The 20,009-nt window shown below is 39.8% G+C and overlaps 1 protein-coding gene across 5 annotated transcripts; it reads right to left on the reverse strand.

The window, feature by feature from the left end:
- Positions 1-2,170: 2,170 nt before the first annotated feature.
- On the reverse strand, positions 2,171-19,661 carry rno (PHD finger protein rhinoceros). 5 transcript variants are annotated; one of them, XM_036364173.2, is made up of 9 exons: positions 19,457-19,661; positions 18,300-18,524; positions 17,689-18,208; positions 16,803-17,623; positions 16,484-16,678; positions 16,190-16,406; positions 15,897-16,086; positions 15,244-15,800; positions 2,171-14,972 (listed from the first exon to the last, which is right to left on the reverse strand). In XM_036364173.2, the coding sequence occupies exons 4-9, from the start codon at positions 17,273-17,275 to the stop codon at positions 4,374-4,376; spliced, it is 12,231 nt and encodes a 4,076-aa protein (XP_036220066.2). In that variant the 5' UTR covers positions 17,276-17,623; positions 17,689-18,208; positions 18,300-18,524; positions 19,457-19,661; the 3' UTR covers positions 2,171-4,373. The 5 variants fall into 5 exon arrangements, with proteins under 5 accessions (XP_036220066.2, XP_069968131.1, XP_036220069.2 ...); XM_070112030.1 differs by having other exon boundaries at positions 17,689-18,524; positions 19,481-19,661; XM_036364176.2 differs by lacking the exon at positions 18,300-18,524.
- Between the last annotated feature and the right edge of the window lie 348 nt (positions 19,662-20,009).

A 20,009-nucleotide genomic window follows, 5' to 3' on the forward strand; every position in this document is an offset into this window, starting at 1 on the left:
TATAACCATTTTGCACCAATCCATATATACATATATGTATATAAATCCATATACTGAGTGTATATGTACATTGAATTAATTAAATAGATATGGTAAGGTTATATTTATTTTTAGCCCATTTCTTGCCGTATTTTATTTTATAGTTTTCATTAATTTTAATTTTTATTTAATAGGTAATTTTATTTTTCATTTTTATTTTTTATATTTTATAATTCCATTTGTTTTGCTGAAAGTTTTATACAAATAGCATGTAAAAATTTATTAATTGTAATATTCAATAATTAACTTTTATTTCCATTTTGCTTTTTATTTACGTAACACTTATGTACACAGTTAATGTCATATAAGACTCTCGAGCATTTCCATAAGTTCATATGTATATATATTTACATATGCATATATTTATATTAAAGTAATAAAAATTTCCATTTGATTGTTGAAGTTTTTTTTATATTTAATTTTTTAACTTTTTACCTAATAAATATAAAAAAAAATTATACTGTTTTAATATACAAATTGCTTGATTAGATTTATAGGCATATTTTAGAGGTTTTTCGATCAGCTTAATATTTTTTCTTTAACGAGTTGTTAATGCAAGTGATTTTTTGTTAATAATTATCTTAAGTATTTCGGGAAATTAGTTATTGTTGTACATATATAATTCGCGCAATGAGTTTTTTCCCTCTTAAGGACCCTTTTTATAACAATTTAATTATTTAGTTTTTTTATTAAAATTATTTTATAATATATTACTGTTCTCTCGTTAATGTATTTACAAAATTAATTTGGGCCAAAACTATACATATATATACATATGTATAAATAAATAAAAATATTTATTTTTTGTAAGATCAACGTCTACCATATTTGATCCTCATAAAAAATTTTTTTTAAGTAGAGCTGCCAATGTAAAAAAAATATTTAGAAAATATGAGTACCACCAAAATATTTTGGACTTATTTATTGTTAAATTACGTAATAATATTTTAATACATATTAACATTAATTCGTTTGAAATTATTTGAACTGCATTTAATGTAAATTACAGTACATTAAAATTTCACTTTTAAATTAAGTTAAAATTATAGTATTTCGACATCCTTCACTAACGTTTCCCTTAAGTGATAACCAACTGCATACTATTATTTTCAAACGGTATTGTTGTTGCATTTTTTTATATAAAAAATCCATTAATGTACTTATACATTATTTGTAGTCTCTCTCTAATATTATCTACTATAACTGTTATCTCAAGGGTGCAACTATGCCATTATATAGTATGTTATGTACGTACGCATGCATAGTACAATATTTTTTTTTAAATATATATTTTACAACCACTACACTGTTTTGTACAAATATACATACATTTGTGAGTATTAAGGAGCTTCAGAACGACAAGCAGATAACACCGTCGTCAGTCTTACTTTGCCTAATTACTACAATATTAATTCCTCTATTCCCTTACTATTGTTAACGCTATAAAGATAATTGACGATTGTACGAATTTACAGGCATCAACTAATATTTACACACAAATAACGCTGCATTTATGAATACAACTGCAATTTCCTTCTCTTTCATTTACTTCGTTCGCCACTAATTGGATTTGTGTCAAAAATGTGCTTAATATTTAACTCAAATTTGCTGTCTGTCTGCTTGCCTGTCTTTGATTTGCCAAAATTTGGAGAGTGGTGTATCGAACAAGCAACTGTCATAATTAAATACGGAAAGTGTAGAAGGAGATGATAAGACCTTTAAAAGACATCCAAATACAATCTTGTATTAATTTTAATAACTTTTTTTTCACAAAAAGCTCAAAAGAACAAAGCAAGCGAATAGCGACGAATCGAATTCGGCAAAGAGAAGTCGAAGTTGGTTGAAACTATATGAATAGAGAAGTAACTCCAAGAAAATGCTAGCACAAATTAAATGAGTACTTTGTGATTTTTATCAAAAAAAAATCTTAAAATAGATTTCGGTCGATGTATAAAAATTCCCAAGTTGACTTACCCAATTTTAGAAAGAACGTACGAAGAAGTTGATACTCGGAAAATACACCTACTCTGTGTCCTCCTAAATTGTATTACAAAATGACTTTTAAACCGATTTAGTAATATTGCAACAATCTAATTATTCAGCATATAGACCAACATATAATACATCTATATGTATGTATGCGTAAAAAATTAACCAAGACACCTTTCCCGTTACCCACAAACGTATTGTAGTATATAGGATATACATAAGTACGTTCAATTGAAAGTGTTTATTAATTTTGGAATATGTTTATTCTTAATATTTTAATTGCTTGTTTTACTTAAAAATTAATTAGTTTCAGTTAATCAATTAATTAAATTTAATACAATAATAAATTTAATATAATAATAATAATCATCAGCATTATCAAGTTTCTATTTTTGTTTAAAACTAATTTCTGCGATGCCATTTGCATACATTACCACTGTATTAATATATATCTATATGTATATATATTAATTGTATTTATATGTATATCATATATTTATTTCAGTTTACTGCGGGTTTTTTGGCATTTTATTATTTAATTCTCAACTGTATTAACATTAACTTTCCACTTATTTGATTTTGTTGTTTTTTTTTTTTTAATTATACTAACTTTTCATGTAATGTATGTGTGTATTTACGATTTTTATTTTTTATTCTGCCAGTTATAAGTATTTTATTGATACTCTTTATATAATAATTGTTTTTATTTTCACTTAAACATCTAAAACAAATTAAAAATGTAGTAATTGAAAATACAAATAAAAACATACTAATGTTGCCACGCTAAACTCATGCCTTACATATCTACAAATTGGGTGGTGTGTACACATCATACAAACATACGCACGCACTGTAAGGACTAAGTTGTTTTTTCGTTTAATTTATTTTTTATTTTTATTTTTTTTTTTATTTACTAACTGCTAAGGGATCCTTCCTTTGTTCTAAACTAATACGACGGCGACTTTTGTTTAACAATGCTTTTTTTCTAATTATATTTATAATATTTTACAAATATTTTATTTGTGTTGTATGTATGTTATGTATGTGTATGTATGTATATTACAACTGCGCATTTAAATGTCATTTAGTTTAAAATTGGAGCTTTCGTTAGGACCCAAAATATACAAATGGTATTTAAAATTTTTTATTCTAAAAAATCGTCGGTGAAACGTGGTAATTGATTGTGCCAACACACTAAACATGCAAAAAACCAAACCGCTGACATTCAGCGCTCAGTATGCTGCTTATCACAAAGGAAATTAGAATAAACTAAAACTATGTAGAACCTGCATTGGGCACATTAGGATCATTATTTTATGCCGCCTCAGTCAAACAAGTAAATCTTTCAGTCTAATCTAAGTTTGCAATGCGACTTATGAACATAACTTACAAACATTTCTCGAAATCAGTTTACTAAAAAACATTTTTTTATTAAATTTAAGCAATGAAATGTACAACTCGAGAAAAGGCAATTTTTGTTCATAGAAATGTTCAAGTATGTAAAAAACAAGAAATTTTTATTAAATTGAGTTTTTTTTTTTTGGGTTAAACCACTTAGTTATCGGAGTGTAAAATCAGCATATAACTAAATGTTGGACTTTAAATAGAATTATTTATAACAAAATATGAGCATAATATACAAGTTTTAATGTACAATGTTTTTCTTGCGGAATAACATGTTACGGAACATTTTAATACAAAGAAAAAAAATTTCGCTCATCACATAATCGAGCTGACACGCGCTTTTTTTATGTAATAATTGTTTCAATAAATATAAAAAATAATTTTTCTAATAAAATAATTCAACCTAAAAATATACATAGTGTTTATACAGTATCTATTTTTTACGACAAATTTCTTTTAAAGCATTTATATGCATACGTTGTGTAACCAAGCGCATTTGACTTGCTGTGCACATTTAATGAAAAACAACATGGCTCGGGGAGTGGTGTGTGTGTGTGTCCCAATCAAGTAGTTAAAAAGTTATACACGTTAAAATGCGTTTTTATTTTATTTTTTTAAATAAAATTTATAAAAATAAAATGATGTTTAGTTGTGATTCTTATTGTTCGTTTGATAAAATTCTGACGTATTATACAGCACTTTTTTTCCTAAAAACATACTAAAAAAAATTTTTGAATAATATTAAAAGAATTAAGCTCCAACACTCAACCTGTACGTTTCGCTACGCGCGGAGCGTTTTTTCTGCTCTCAATGCTTAGCCATATTTATTACTTTGCACATGCGCCCACTTTCTGTTCGTTTACTAACTAACTACATATATATATAACTAATGGCGCCCACTAAAATCGCTGATGTTTGAGCGGGGACCAATTTCGTGATTATCATCTGACTTCGCAGTCTTTGTTTAATGGAAGTAAACCACTATTACTGTTGTTATTATTATTGTTGTTGTTGTTGTTATTATTATTATTATTATTATTATTGTGACTATTACTGCTGCTATTGTTGTTGTTGTTGTTAGCATTATTAGCTGTATTGTGGCTGCTGTTTAGACTACCGCCGCTTATACTACTACCACTGGCACTGGCACCGCTACTGCTACTACTGGCACTATGGCTATGACTGTTGCTGTTGCTGTTGCCACTACTGTGCTCGTTACAGTTAACGGTAAGTGGTGCTATGGGCGCAAAAGCGCTACGCAAACCAATTTCACCCCCAATACCTGTGCTTATGGACATGGCTTCGGCCAGGGAGCTCGCCGTGTTGGAATCGTGCACATCAACACCTTTGCACGTGTCGATGACCAGACGCGGAGACGGTGTGCTCGCTTCTTTTGGCGTTGACGAAAGCGGATCGGTTTCTTCGCGATTACTAATGCCACCTGCGACGTTGACAGTGTCAAAATTATTTAGCACATCGACGGCATTCGGTGTTGCGCGATCGCGGCTAATATTGCAGTTGTAGTTTGCTGAGTCGTCACCAGTGAAATCGCTTATGGTTTTCGTAGTTGGCGTGGTGTGTGCTGAAGATAATGTCGTTGGTGGCAATGGGTTGGTGTTGGTGTTGCCACCTGGTGTTGAAGCGGGTGTGATTGTTGGAGTGGAAGTTGTTGTTGGTATACGCTTTTCCTTTTTCTTTTTGTTACCAATAACATAACCACCACCATCAGAGGCTCTCGCCAATTTCAAGCGTATTGGCGCAGCGTTCATTGGTGGTGTGGCTGCAGCCTCAGCGGAGGTGGATCGTTCTGGATTTTCGGGCACTTCTGCTTTTCGTTTACCTATGCGTATAATCAACTTTGGTGGTTCACCTGGTGAGGCACTTGCCATATTCTCAACAACAGTCGCTGCCATACCCATATCACTCATTCCAGACGCTGGCGAATTTTGCTTCTCCTTACGTCGCTTCTCTTTTTTCTCTTTCTTCGGTTTGGAAGACTTTGGTTTTTTAGCAGGTGGCAATACAGAGGTATCTAATAAGCTACTACTAGCACCACGTCGTGTGCGTTCTTCATCGTCTTCGCCGAAGTCTTGCATGACCATTTTTCGATAGTTCATCGACTCTCGACGGTAATCTTCTAACGTGGGCGGGGTGTAATTTGTAGTCAAACGTTTCTTAGGCGGACAGCTAACCATTCGGCGCGACATATCATATTGATAAGTATTATCGTAGGTCGAATTACCACTGATTGCCGTTGCACTCGCACTACCATCGGCTAAGCCACGAATCGTGATCTTCAGTGTCGGTGGGCGCTCATCTTCAGAACCCTCAAGCGTTTTGCTGCGTCCACGTCGCTTGCCAGCACTTGATGCTGCGCCAGTTTTTCCAACACGCTCATCAGTGCTGCCGGATGAACAAGCGCTACGCCGACGTCCATCGTTACCCAAAACTGTGCTGCTATCATTCAAATCATTACCTGTATCCATTGAACGTAGTTCGCGTCCTGAATTTTTCTTAGAACGTTTCGAACTTCCTTGCAGACCCAACTCACTACCGTATTCATCAAGCGTACCACCTAAGCCATCACCCTTGCGTAAACTATCGACGGTATTTGTCAGTCCTACGTCAGTAGGTGGCAATCCTCCAGATGAATCATCCATATTGGTGTCCTTTTGCACCACATACAGGCTGAGCAACTCCTTTTTGCGCATGCGTCGAGAGTTCATGCCACCGCTGCTACTATTACCACCGCCACTTGCAGACGCACCACTAACCACGCCTGCCGAAATTTGGCTATGAATTGAGACGGATGTTTGCACAATGCCGGCAGCTGCCTGTGTCATATTGGTCGTATGTACACTTATCGACGTACTCGACGAATTGTAACTGTAACTGCCGTCAGGACATGCAAGCGGTCCTTTGATTTTCAATTTAAGCTGATTACGCGAATCGGAGAGTGAAGCTTTTGTTGTGAGCGTTGTATCCGAATCGATAGACACCTCTTCGGAGGTGGTCTCCATTGAAGTTTGCAAGTCAGCTGGCATTATAAGATCCGAAATAACGGAGGATGCACAGGTGTTAGAGAGACCACTACCAGTAGCGTTTACATTATTCAACGCCGACACAGTGTTCGTGTTTCCTATTAGACTTGACGCTGTCGCCCCAACGGTGCCGCTAATGTTGCCTGCTGTTGTATTATTGCCGCTTGAGGCTGGTGTTAATTGCTTTGTGGAGATGGTTGAACCAGTTGCACGCAACGCTGACTGGAATTCCTTTTCATCCTCCTCATCGAACTCAGGAAGTGTTTGCTCTGCAGCACCAGAATCAAAGTCGCTCAACAAATTATTGTTATATGTTTCTTGTGATGCGGATGCCTCGTAAACATTGTAAGTACGCATGTCCACTGGACCCGGCAGCACAGGCTGTACAATGGAATGTAAAAGTGATTGCTGTGTACTGGAGTGATTACAACTGCTCGCATTGTTCGCTTTAAGCGCGTCTGCTAAATGCGAAGTGCTACGACTGCCACTACTACTGTTGTTGCAGTTTACCAAGCCACTAGCGGTAGCAGAGTTTGTTACGCCGGCGCCAGCACCGCGAACTTTGCAACTGCCATACGCCGATGGACTGGTGTACTTTTGCGCATCGGGCGTAGTCTGTTGGTGTGGATGGGATAATGTCGCCTGTTGATTGCAACGAGCATCAAATGAACGTCGACGATCGCGCAGCGATTGCAAGTTCTCGACGCCCGGTGCTGTCAGATCCTCATCATAATTGAATTCGAATGGCGTACCGACCAAATTGTTCACATAATGAGTATTACCATCGTGCTGTATTTGCGGTGGTAGCGGTATAACCGCGTTGGCGGCGCTACTGCCACGTCCTCGACCACGACCACGCCCACGGCCGCGCGAACCAGCGCCGGTACCACGTGGTGCACGTTGCCGTGGTTTACCCGCCAACGTATGTGTCAATGGATCATATTTAGGTGGCGGCGGTGGCGGCTTCTGTGGAATGTTTGTGTATTCAGTCAGCGCCTGTTGCTGTTGTTGTGTCTGCTGTTGTTGCTGCATTTGTAACTGCTTGCTGAGTAGTTCCATTTGGCGTGGCGATTTGCCAGGTGATTTGTGCTGAATTTGCGGAGACTTGTGTGAATTACGTGGAGTTTGTTGTTGTTGTTGCTGATTGTATCGTGAAGACGAACGCTTCGACGGCGACTCCTTTGTGGGTGATGTGTTTTGCGCTGTCTGCGCCTGTTGCTGTTGTTGTTGGTGTTGATTCGAAGACGACACGGGCATTATGGCTTCAGCGCAAGTGCTCATCATTTGATTGTACAAGCCAGGTGCGGCAGCGTTATCTGACGGCACACTCATACCATACTGTGCAGTTTGTGGTTGCTGTTGCGAAACCGCCGATTGTTGGGCATGCATGGCATGCTGATGATGGTGCGGTGAATGATGATCCAACAGTGATGGGCCACCTGGTGTACCAACTATGGCCGCTGTTAGCGCCAAGTTGTGCGTTGATGATGTAAATGCAGCGCCACCGTATTGAGTTTGCGACGCGGTACCAGCCATAGCGGTGTTTGGAACTGCGGTGGTAGGATCATTACTTCGCATACCGTACATACCAACGTCGTTAGATGGTTGCTGTTGTTGCTGCTGCTGCTGCTGCTGAGCAGTAGTTGTTGTCATCGCAACATTGCCGCTCATACTTGTCGATGCTGGATACATAGCTCCGACGGAAGAATTGGGCACAAAAGGCATTTGATTCATGACTGGCATAGCCGCAGGAGTATTGTGAAAAAGGTTGACAGATCCGCCGTTATACTGATTATTACCTTGATTCGGTGTGGTCTGGCGTTGTTGCTGTTGCGGCGTGTGTGTGGGTGTTGTTTGCTGTTGGTTATAGCCTTGATTGTAACGCATTATCGAATCGATGCCATTGACCAAAGGCGACTGCTGTTGCGCTGATTGCTGTTGGGTATGTGTAAACGGTATATCGTAACTGTCAACCCGATTGAAGTAACCCTTATTACAATTTTGCGCTACCGCTGCCTGAGTATTAAGCGCATTGTTACCCACCAAATCTTTAGACTGTAAATGTGGTGGTGGCGGTGGTTGTTGTTGCTGCATGGAGTGGCCCACCTGTTGCAAATGTTGCAAGTTTTGCTTTTGCTGTTGCTGATGCTGCAGCTGTTGATGTTGCTGTTGTTGTTGCTGTTGCATTTCCATTGCGCTTGTTTGGTCATTAGATTCCGAAACTGAACTTGGCGATGAGGAGCGTCGTGCCGCGATCATTTCATTCTCATTCCAAAGCCGCGTAGCGCGCAACGCGTAAGGCGATTGCATTCGAGTATTCTCATCATAATCACAATCAACCACTAACTTGTTGTTGTTACCTACACTTCTGTTAGAACCGGTGAAGTCAATATTATCCTTGGCAGTCGCAGCAGCATGCAAATCCACAAAATCTGGCGCTCCAGGCACCGTATTAACATTTCCTCCCGCGGTGTTTGGCATTTTGTTGAAGCAACTTACAGCTCCAGCCTTGATGTTTGCTTTGTTCGCGAGTTCCTTTTCGAGGAACGACGTTATCTCCGCCACATCCGGGGGTTGTGGCTGTGTTTGTTGTGTCTGTCCGTAGTTGCCCGCATGCTGTTGCTGCTGCTGTTGCGTTTGCTGTTGTTGTAACGGTGAAATTGGCACATTGCATATATCAGACGCGACATTTTTGTCCATGAAACCCACTACCGGCTCGGAGAATGTCAATGCACCGAGGTTATTATTGCTGTTATTAGTATTCGGTAAATTGGCGCTTGCAACACTATTTATGGCGCCCATTGAAGCATTCGAATTCGGTGTTGCATTTGGTGTCGTGGCCACAGAGTGTGGCGTTCGGTTGTATGCATTAGAAGTGGGTGTCAATGTGACAGTTGGTGCAGCCAAAACATTAGTATCTTTCACTTCATTAATATTTGACTGGTCGCGCGGCAACAACGATCCACTGTTGGCTTTACTGCCATGAGCAGCGAATAGACAACTACTTACATCAGCGGCCGCCGCTGCTACTGCTGCGACTTCAGCTGCTGCAGCTGCTGCTGCTGCTGCTGCATTCTCCTTTTGCACATGTATAATGTCTTCGGGGTCGGCAGCATTATGGAATGGAAATACTGAGGGTATGGCTGGTGTGGGAGGCGGCTTAAGTAGGTCGGCTTCCTTAGGCTCATCGGTGCGTATGCGTTTCTTACGCAGCTTTTCAACCAAATTACGAGTAGCCAGAAAACTATCTTCTTCCGTTAGTTCTTTAGTTGATGTGCCCAAAAGGCTAAGACTATCAGTCGGCTCATCCAGCACTGAATCAGCGTTCGCATTTGCCGTAAATGAAGAAGCAGCACTCATTAAAGCATTTGCAAATGCGTTTTGTTGTTGTTGCCGCTGCTTTTGATGTACATTGTCTTCCATATCGAGTATCGTGTCTACAATGGGTTGGTGTCGACTATTACCGCTATTCATCTCAGCTATGCTCGTAGTGCCTTGGGAATTTTCATCCAAATTGTTCTGAGATTCTTGTAATGAAATGTTAAGAGGTGTTGGCGGTATGCTAATGTTGCCTTCGATATTAGATTTTTGGTTCGGTGTTCCGCCAGATATGTCAACTACCAAAGCAGGCGAGGACGAAGGCGAGGCAGGTGTTTGTGGTACCGATGTTGCTTGTGCAATTTGTCCCGCTATTTCTTGTTTTTGCTGCTCCTCCTGTTGCTGCGTCTGTTGTTTTTGTCGGTGAAGATTTTGTGATGGTTGATGCTGTTGTTGTTTCAGTCGATCACTACCCGTTGAATTTGAATTCGAATCCAACTCAATAATTTCTGGCGGTTCGGGTGGTATAACGGCCACTGCCGGCGATGAGGATGACGCTGAGTATTTGCTAGCATTAGCAGCCATTTTACGTTCCTCTTCAAGCTCCCGCAACAGCTCCATCTCATTGAGTAAGTGTTGCGTATGATGTGTATGTTCCTCTTCGGGTGATAATGGCGGACTTCCAGGTCGTGTACGTCGATGTCTTCTATGTAGTCGTCGTCGTCTTCTACCACCAGTAACGGAGCTCCGTTCATCCGATGCATTGGAGAGTTCGTCATCCGACACCGATGTTGCTGGAGATGGGGGCGACGCAGGCATGGGTGCTGCTGGTGGCCGTTCATCAATATCCTCCAAATCACAAATCTTGCTCGATGGTAGCGTCGTATGTGTCGGTGCCGTAGTTAACTCCTCATCAATATCCATTGGTACCTCACCGCTTTCATTTTTCGTATCAATTATAATCTTCGGAGGCTCAGGTGGAACTGTGGGTGTTGCATCAATGATTGATGTTTGTATTGACGTTGGTGTCGTCGTTGACATTCTTTCTTTGGCATCTGATTTTTCGTCCACAATATTTGTTGGTAACAGTGAGACTGGTAGCGTTGCTCCAGTATCCAATGCACCAATCATGGAACTTCTGCTTGCTTCTTGTTCTAATTTATTTAACAGTTTGTCCAACGAACCCTGATTTTTATTCTGATTTTTAGTATTACCCTGTTGACTTGTAGCGTTTGAGCTGTTCGAATTGCTATTTGAAGCCTTTCGCTGCGTTATTTCCTCGGTTAACGTTAGAACAGTTTTACTCTTTTCACTATCACTCTCGGATATGCGATCGGAAGTTGAGGAGACTGAATGCGTTAACGGTATTGACTTCGGTGACTTTGATTGCAGCTTTTGTTCTATCTTTTTATCTGTATCAGTAGTTGATTGCAACGTATGAGGAGGTGACGACGGTCCGGACTTTGATCGACGCATTGCACGAGTACACATTGAATTCAGTTGAGCCGAAGCAGTACCATCCTCTTCATCGTCCAAAATAATAGCCAAATCTGTTGAAACTTGTTTAACCGCCGACTTCTTTGTCTTATCATCCAAGGATAATTTACGTTTGGTCGATTTCGGCTGCTTATTTTCTGCTGCCGACTCTTCAACAGTGACGGCATTACCACTGCTATTACTCGTGTTACTGATATTGCGTCGCAGTTGCTTTTGTGGAGAACTTTTGGGCGACTTGGTCGTAGTTGTCGCACCGGTAGTGTTATTATTCGTAGATGAATTTTGTCGTGCCGCGGCAGGCGGCTTGTCAATGGATTTACGTGGTGATCTTTTGTTGGCGGCAGTTGCGCGCGTAAGCCGTTCTTCTTCTTCAGCCACTTCACTTTCGGCATCACTGGAGTCACTGCTACTTCCGCTGTCACTGCTGCCATCCGATGAGGATGAACTACTGCTACCATCTGAACCAGAACTTGAGGACTCTGACAGCGCTGCGGTCGCAGTTGACTTCTTGGTAGGAGTTTGCTGTTGCTGTTGTTGTGACGATATTTCCACAGAGGCATCCTTAGAGCGACGTCTACTACTTGTGGGTGTCTTGACTGCTGTTGTTACGGCTTCTTTGGCAGTGAGAGATGTGTTCTCTCGCATAGACATTCGTCGCATGGGCGGCATGCGGGTACTTCGACCGTCGGGTGTTCTCAATTTGCTTTCTTTCTCATTGCGTTCTAATCGCTCCTTCTCTTCAGGTATAGCTTCATTTACGGCAGGAAGTTTACCACTGCTTTTAAGTTGCTCAGCAGCCTTTTTAGCAGCTTGTCTCTGCGGCACATAAGCTACGAGAATGTTATTCGCCTTCAGATCATTTGTTTTAGGAGTCGTTGGAGCACTTGATTTACCAGCATCAACCGTCGTTTGATCGACAGAATGGCGTGTACTCCTCTCTGTAGCTAAATGAGTCGATTTTGTATTGTGCACATCGGCCGTTTTACTGGCAGTCTTTTCATCCTTTCGGCCTCGATTCGGCGAGTTGTACTCGTTTTTGGAGGCTTGTTCGCTGTCTTTCTGCGCTGATGTTGGAACAGTAACGGATTCAGTATCGCGGTTTACCTTCGGTGGCCGTCCGCGCTTTCCTGTTACTCGTTCCCTTTCTCTATCTTTATTTCTATCCTTCTCCTTTTCTCTTTCTTTGGAGTCGATTTCAGCAATCTTACCCACACTACTGCTAAGAGTTTTATCTTTGGCACGCGTTTTGTCAGCCTTATCAGCCTCGTTTTTCATGCCAGATTCCTTTGTCTTCACTCTCTCACTTTCTTTGTCTGAGCGCTGTTCTTTAGCCTTTTCGGTCGTTTCACGATCTGACATTGTTAAGGTATTCATCGTTCCAACCGCTGCCCCAGTAGAAGTCGTGTAAATACCTGTCGAGCGCATATTTTCCGACGCCTTTTTCGCTGCCTGTCGCTGCGGTACAACCAGTAAGTCCGCCGTTATCTTATTTTGTCGTTCGATCGCCGCCGCACTAGTCTTCTTACCTCGACTTTGAGCATCAACTGATGTTTTATTTAAGCCGCCTGACGATTGTTTTTGATCCGACTTCCGCTCAAGTGTCCTTTGTGTGTTTATAGTCTTTGAGACGGACTCTTTCTTACCACGATTGCTTAAGGCTGTGGATGACTGTTGTTGTTGTTGCAACGTGAACTCCTTAAGTGCTGCCTTGGTACGTATGGTTTGTTGGTTTTGCGAATCACTTACATTACTCTCCATGGCCCGTTCGTCCTTATCGACTTCGCCGCCAGAGAGGCTCTCTGAATCTGAGTATATTTGTTGAACGATGGACGCTGTACGACCCATTAGGGACGATATTGGAGCAACATTTGTGGATATCGATCCACTCGTGCCGTTTGTATTTCTATCAGCTCCTTTTAGTGGCAACAACTCCTCACTTTCGTCGCTGGATGTATTCTCAGAGCCCTTTTCTTGTTGCAACTGTTTGGCCATCTGTGATAGGAAGTCTCGTCCACGATTCGCTGTGGCTGGCGGTGCTCCTGTTGTGGGCACAGTCGATGACGACGTTGTTGTTGTTGTGCTGAGGCTAGTAGATTTCTTCGGACTAATATGGTTTTGTTTTGTTGACTTAGATTGTTGTTGCTGTTGTTGGTGTTGATGTTTGGCAGGTACTGATCGGTTATCTGGTTCGTCATCACTAGAGCTGGACAGCACTGTTGGCGCAGAAGTATCGCCTCGTCCCGTTCCTGTGGCGGCGATGTTATTGCTAGCACTTTTTCTTCTTTGCTTCTGTCGCAATTCCGCGGATCGCACATAACTTTGCTTCTTTTGATTTTGATTTGAAGCCGTCGCAATGGCATGTGTTGTGCTACCTGCTTTTGCAGGTGATAGTTTTCTTGCGGTTGCTCTAGCAGATTGCGCACCACTGCCGGCACTTGATGTCGATGCAGTTGTGCATGAGCCTGAGTCTGATTCATCATCGGAACCAGAACTGCCCGAATCGGTTGACGTTCCTTCTTCCTCCGATGACGAGTCATCATCACCGGAGGTTGAACTCCCTGACGAATTGTTATTAGACGACTGGCTGCTGTCATGCGTGCGTTTTGTCGAGCCTTTAATTGTGGATTTCTTCTCACCGCTATTTCCGCTTTTCGTACCACGTGAACGCGATTCCGTTGCCGTCGTACGATTATTCGAAACAATACTATTAACTGTGTTATTTTTCGAAGTGGAAATTCGATTTTTCTCCGGAACTGTTGAGTTTGCGGCACAACCACCAGCTGCACCCATTGAACTGCGGCGACTAGAATTGATCTGTTTTTCACTACCCGTTCCTGTGCCCGCTGCCAATGACGTAGACGACGGCGCAACCAACGCACCGCTCGCTTGTGCTATTGCTATTGCACCATTGTTTACTTTCTTATTTGGCGATATTTTATTACTATTGCTATTATTGTTGCCGGTGCTAGGAGCATTCGCACTCGAACTGCCCGAGTTTGCACTCGTGTTTGCATTAGTATTTGCCGTTGCCGTTGCCGTTGCCGTTGAAGTATGCGTATTTTTTCGTTTTGTGGGTGATGTTGATGTACGCGCACCGGCACCTCTACCAGTTCCCTTATTTCCTTTCACATTACCTAAAAGCTTCTCTAAAATGAAGTTAATATTTTGATATTGTGCTGGAATACTTTCACCGCTATTCGATGAATAAAACCTATCATACAGCGTTGGGCCGTCATTCGCGTAAATAACGGCATTTTTGAAGCTATCATCTAAGTTAGCATCAATCGCCGCATTGGGCACATTGGAAACACCACTACCAACTTCCCGCAAATTATCATCGCTAAGCACTGAAATTTGCTTGTAAAATACCTGTTCGCGCAGCTTGAAAAGCGATCGTGAGAGCTTTTCCCGCCTACTAACCATATAACAAAGATTTCTTACACGCTCCAAATCCTGACGTAAATGTACGACCAACTTGTGATTCTCGAGATCCTGTTGTTCCTGTTTGCGCGCTATCATTTCTACGTCCTCCGATTTGGGTGGAATCAGAGCACGATTATGCCGCGATTTTCGTTTCAACTTCCAATAATTATAAATCGATTCAATGGCATCGTCATCCACATCGAACAAATGGCAACTGATGTCCTTAATGTTGACATGTTTATCGAACTCAGCCTCGACTTCCTGTTAAGAGAGCATTATAAAGAAAATTATAGAATAACATTTATAGTTTCAAAAATAACAGTATGTACTTAAAAAAAATGCTGCTTATGATAGCTTAATTTGCTATAAGTAATTAAGTAAATACATTCTTGGTATTTTGGGACATTGAAATTTAGTTTTCTATTAAAAAGATCTTTCTAGAAGAAGCTGCTACAGAAATATGGATCTCATCTGCCTTATATTATTGGTTAATAAAAACCATTTAATTTCAAATCGTATGTTCTGCACTCACCTGTAAGCGTTGAGCCCGCGCTTGATTGCGTTCTTCTGATGTCATATCAGATTTTCGACTTTTGCGTCGCCGGCAATCGTCCTCTTCATTAGCTGCACCATGTGTACTATTATGTTTATTTGTGCTACTACTATGTGTACCACTACCATCCTTTTTTCCTTTACTAACACTATGCTTTTGGCAATATGAACGCAGTTTAACACCATCCTCCGCGTTACCCTCTTCAATAATTGCTCGCATCTCAAGGCCATGTTGAAAAGCGCATGTCACGTGATAAGCGGTTTTACAGGTTTTTACCGAACATTGTATGCAAGCACCAACACGTGCCCGACACAAAATGCAAACAAGTGCCCAACGACTCGAGGGAATGCTCGAGATCTTCGTGATTGGTTCCATGCGATCTACACAACCAATGCTTACTTCAGGTATCCATAGGGCACAGGAAACATGCGCCCAATGTTTGCCAGATTTTGTAGATTTCATTGCGCCTCCTTTGTTCGGACACAGTACACAATCCGGTTTAATACCCATCGAACACGTCCGACAAAGCCATTGTCCTAATCAAAAATATGTAAAATGTAATTAGAATATGTGTTGCTTTAACGGTTATATGGTGATATTATTTAATTTTGTAGTTTTGGTGGTTTACGAACCTGATGGAATCGCTGTAATACCGTAACATGCCTGATGTACGCAAATATTGCAATTATCACAGAATACCATTTCATTCGCTTCCTCAGAGTCGGGAGATCTGCATACGTCACATATAACGTTTTCATCATATTCGATGCCAAGACCTTCCTCATTTTTTAGGATTACTTGTATTTGCTCCCAACATCGTATCTGCAAGCACGAACAAAAAAAATATAAATTTACAATTTGTTCTTTCTAACCTCATATGACTAAATACAATTTTAGGAAATCAACTGAACTATTTAATACACACCTCTAATTCTTCGATAACGCGTTCAAATTGTGTTTCCGTTATGGAATAAGCACCGTACTGCGCTCGATCGGAGTTGAGTAATAGCAGCCAAGCTTCATCGACCGGATCAATGTCGTAGGCACATGTATTCTCTGCTTGCGCGACCACATTTGTAAGACAATGTAACTCACTGGAGTAAGTATCATCTTTCGTAATGCGCAGGAAGCGATTTTTGGGACTAAAAAGCAGATGTAAATAAATTATAATTACAATATTTGGTCGTGTGTCCATGTTTAGTAATTTGAGAATACTTACAGTTTAAAGTCATGCGCAGGCGGCACTATTGGTTCTGGCAGCACGTAAACGGTGGGCTCTGGCAAAGAATCGGGATTTACAGGCACCTGCACACCCTTTTCCCACTCTTGCTTCCACTGATCGTTTACTACGAGATACTCGTAATTAGCCAAGGGCTCTGAATCCGGCAATTTCATTGCACTAATGAGATCCTTGCTGTAAGTAAATTTTATGAAGTGATTTTATATAAATAACCTAAACATGATTTCATATAATTTATTTACAAATTGGAAATCATATAACATGCGATTTTGGGAAATATAATATACTTAATACATACCGATAGAGCTCGGCTGGTGCCTCCGTTGAGCTTCGATTGTAAATACTTGAAATTTTAATATCTGCCACTGAACGCGGTTGCCACGCTGCCGCCGAGGATGAAGAGCCCTGGCTGGCTGCTACTTTAGCACTTGTGGACGCTAATGCCGCCATTTCTTCTGGTATTAAAGCGACTACGCTGTTTTGCTCATTTTCAGCATTACTATTGCTTATTGAAGAAGAAGCGGTATATGGTAAACATAGAGGTGCACTACCTACTACGCTACCACTATGGCTGCCACCATTTCCGCCACCAATGCTGCCATTGAGCCCACTTCCTACTCCACCTCCACCACTTCCGGCACTTCCACTACCATTGCTTCCCCCACCTCCATTGGGCGGCCGACCTTTGCGTCGCTTTGTTGGCGGAGGTTGTGGCTCGACGTCGAGCCTTTGATGATGTTGATGATTACCGCGTTTACCTCTTTGTGACATCTTTCATTGGTAACAGTTGATTTCTATTCGCTCAAGTGAACTCAAGAAAAAACAAATTACTCAACGGTTTACGTATATTAGGAGAATAAATCTAGTAATTAAATTGTCACTTTTTACACCGCTTTAATTGATGTGTTGAGGCACAACATTAAATAATAATGTTGTGATGTTCTATTTGGTTTGGTGACTTTTAGTAAATGGTGCAGTTTTTATTATTATTATTTTTTAATTTTTGATTGCTTTATGCACTAACGTGTAGTTGCTGGATTTTTATTGTGATTGGATAAACACTACTATAACTTTGAAAGTGTTCTCTTTTGCACTTTTATATAATTTTTAGTATTAGACCTGAAATTAGATTTATTATTATAGTTTTATACATATTCATTTTTAATATCAGCAATTAGACTTACTACATGCTTAAATCCTTAAGTGGCTAACCAAATGCTGTCTTTGTTGCTGTTTCAGTTTTTGCTGGAAATGAGCATGTGGTACAGGTTGTACACTGGTCCCCACTTGTATTGAAAATGTATGTGTTAATATTTTTGCGTTGGGATTCGGAATTTTAGCCACTTTACGTATGCACGTACGATAGTGGCAGGGCGTTAAGTCTCGTACACGTCGTCGCAAGCGTCGGGAAAACATGGAGCGAGACGCTGCTTCTTGTCCGTGCCCGTAACGCGCCACTTTGATGAATTTTGAAAACTGCTCCAACAAAGCTACAGTTTTTAGTTTTTAACACGTCCCGCCCACTTGAACTATTCAAGAAGAGCGTTAGTGTTTACCAATTGGTAGCAAGGCAATAATGCCGCTGACTAATGACCATAGAAATTGTACGATGTATGTTGGGTATGATATAGTCTTTGCTGATTATTATTTGCGCGTATATTATTAACGATCACGTTTAGGTTTTCGGTAAGTTACAGATAAACCCTTTAAAATAAATTGATGTCAGTTAAACTGGGTATTGCAGCTAATCGGTTAAAGTATATATTATTGTTATTGGCTAAATTGTCCTTTTTACCGATTTATCGCCTTCCTTTAGAATGAGTTTCCGTCTTTATTGTGCATCATTTTTCGCAGTGTGTATTTTGTGTATATTTTCTTTTGTTTTTTAAGATCTCCTTGCACTTTGGAAAATATCTAATGGGTTTACATTTTTCAAAAGTCTCAAACACGTTGTATCCATCAAATGGTATAATTCAAAATTGTTAGTGTTTTTTTGGCCTTTCGAATTTACATTACATACCTAATTTTGAAAAAGTTAAATATAAAATAAAAATAAATTTTTAACAAATCTCTGCGTTTTACTTTAATGCCTTGCACTGAGTTTATGCTCTTCACTATTCGTCTTTTCGATTGATATCTACTTCTTGCTCACTCTCACCTATTCACTCTCTCACTCTTACATACATGCACAAATTACTTAGTGCACCGTTCGATTTCCACTTTATATACTATGCTTTGGAAGCGCTGCACATAAGGAATAAAACTAACACCTCAAAGGAGAATCACAATAAGGTGGAGCAGAAAGCCCACCAAATGTATCCTCCTTTTCATCATTCATAGTTTTTTACATAATATCATTCAACTAATTACATGCGAATAAATTAATAGTTTACACTGTTTTTGTTTTTTCTCCACATATTCGTTGGCCTGTGCCTTCCTAAAATTCGCCGGGAAATTCTAAAAATTGCATTATTTCACCAACAGATGACACCAATAATATACGGCGAATTCCGCGCAATTGCAAAACTAAATACACTGCAAAACCACATTAAGCGCACTAGTCGTCGCCCACGAACCCCTTCATATATACGTGTGAGTGAACGGGACAGTCACATATGCGGTGAGGTCTTTTAGTAAAATTAAATGGTAAATTTTTGCTCGTATAGAGTACATGCAATATATCCACATGAAAATTATTTTATACAAAATCTTACATTCACCACTAAATTAGTCCACCAATTAGAAACACCATTTTTATATTAAATCATTCTCTCTTAAATATCTATTTGCGAATATATATTGCGAAGAACACAATACTTTTTCTACGCTGGTGCTGTTTCCTACTTGTTCCCTTTTTTGCGAATAGCTACAATCGAAAGCTAAGAAAATTAACTTTTGCCGCCGCAATTTCTCGTCGTACACATTTTCATTCACTACACACACAACTTTTACCATTTTTTAATGCGCAAAGCGCACCTTTGTTTTAGTTTATATTCTTTATGAGAAATTCGATTGATTCACACCGTAGAAATTGCTTTTCTTCAATTTCTTTTATATTTACAAGACGTCGTCGCCATTATTAATTTTTCGACACTCCATTTTTACTTCGCCTTAGCCACTTCTTCGCTGCACTTGTCGTTCCTTCCATAAACCGCCAGATGGCTAATCCGACATTCTTAAACTGATTGCATTATTGTGAATGAAATCAATCAGTGATGGGATTGTTATCTTCGCAATCATCTCTCGTAAAGGAAAGTACAAATGTACAAGAAAACAATTTCTTATCAGATTAATAACCATATATCAGAGAAAGGTAATGAATTCACACATTGCGTGGTGTATTTCTATTTTTCGAAGTTATATTTTTCGATGTTCCCTCTTGTGAAAACTACAAATTAGTACTTAAAATAATTTTATTTGACATTTGCACTTTCTCTATTCATTAACATTCTCTGGTTACATATATAACAAATCCGCTTCAGTTTGAATTGCAGATTTTAGAAGA

The sequence above is a fragment of the Bactrocera oleae genome, chromosome 6 (genome assembly GCF_042242935.1).
Source record: "Bactrocera oleae isolate idBacOlea1 chromosome 6, idBacOlea1, whole genome shotgun sequence".
Classification (NCBI taxonomy): Eukaryota; Metazoa; Arthropoda; class Insecta; order Diptera; family Tephritidae; genus Bactrocera; species Bactrocera oleae.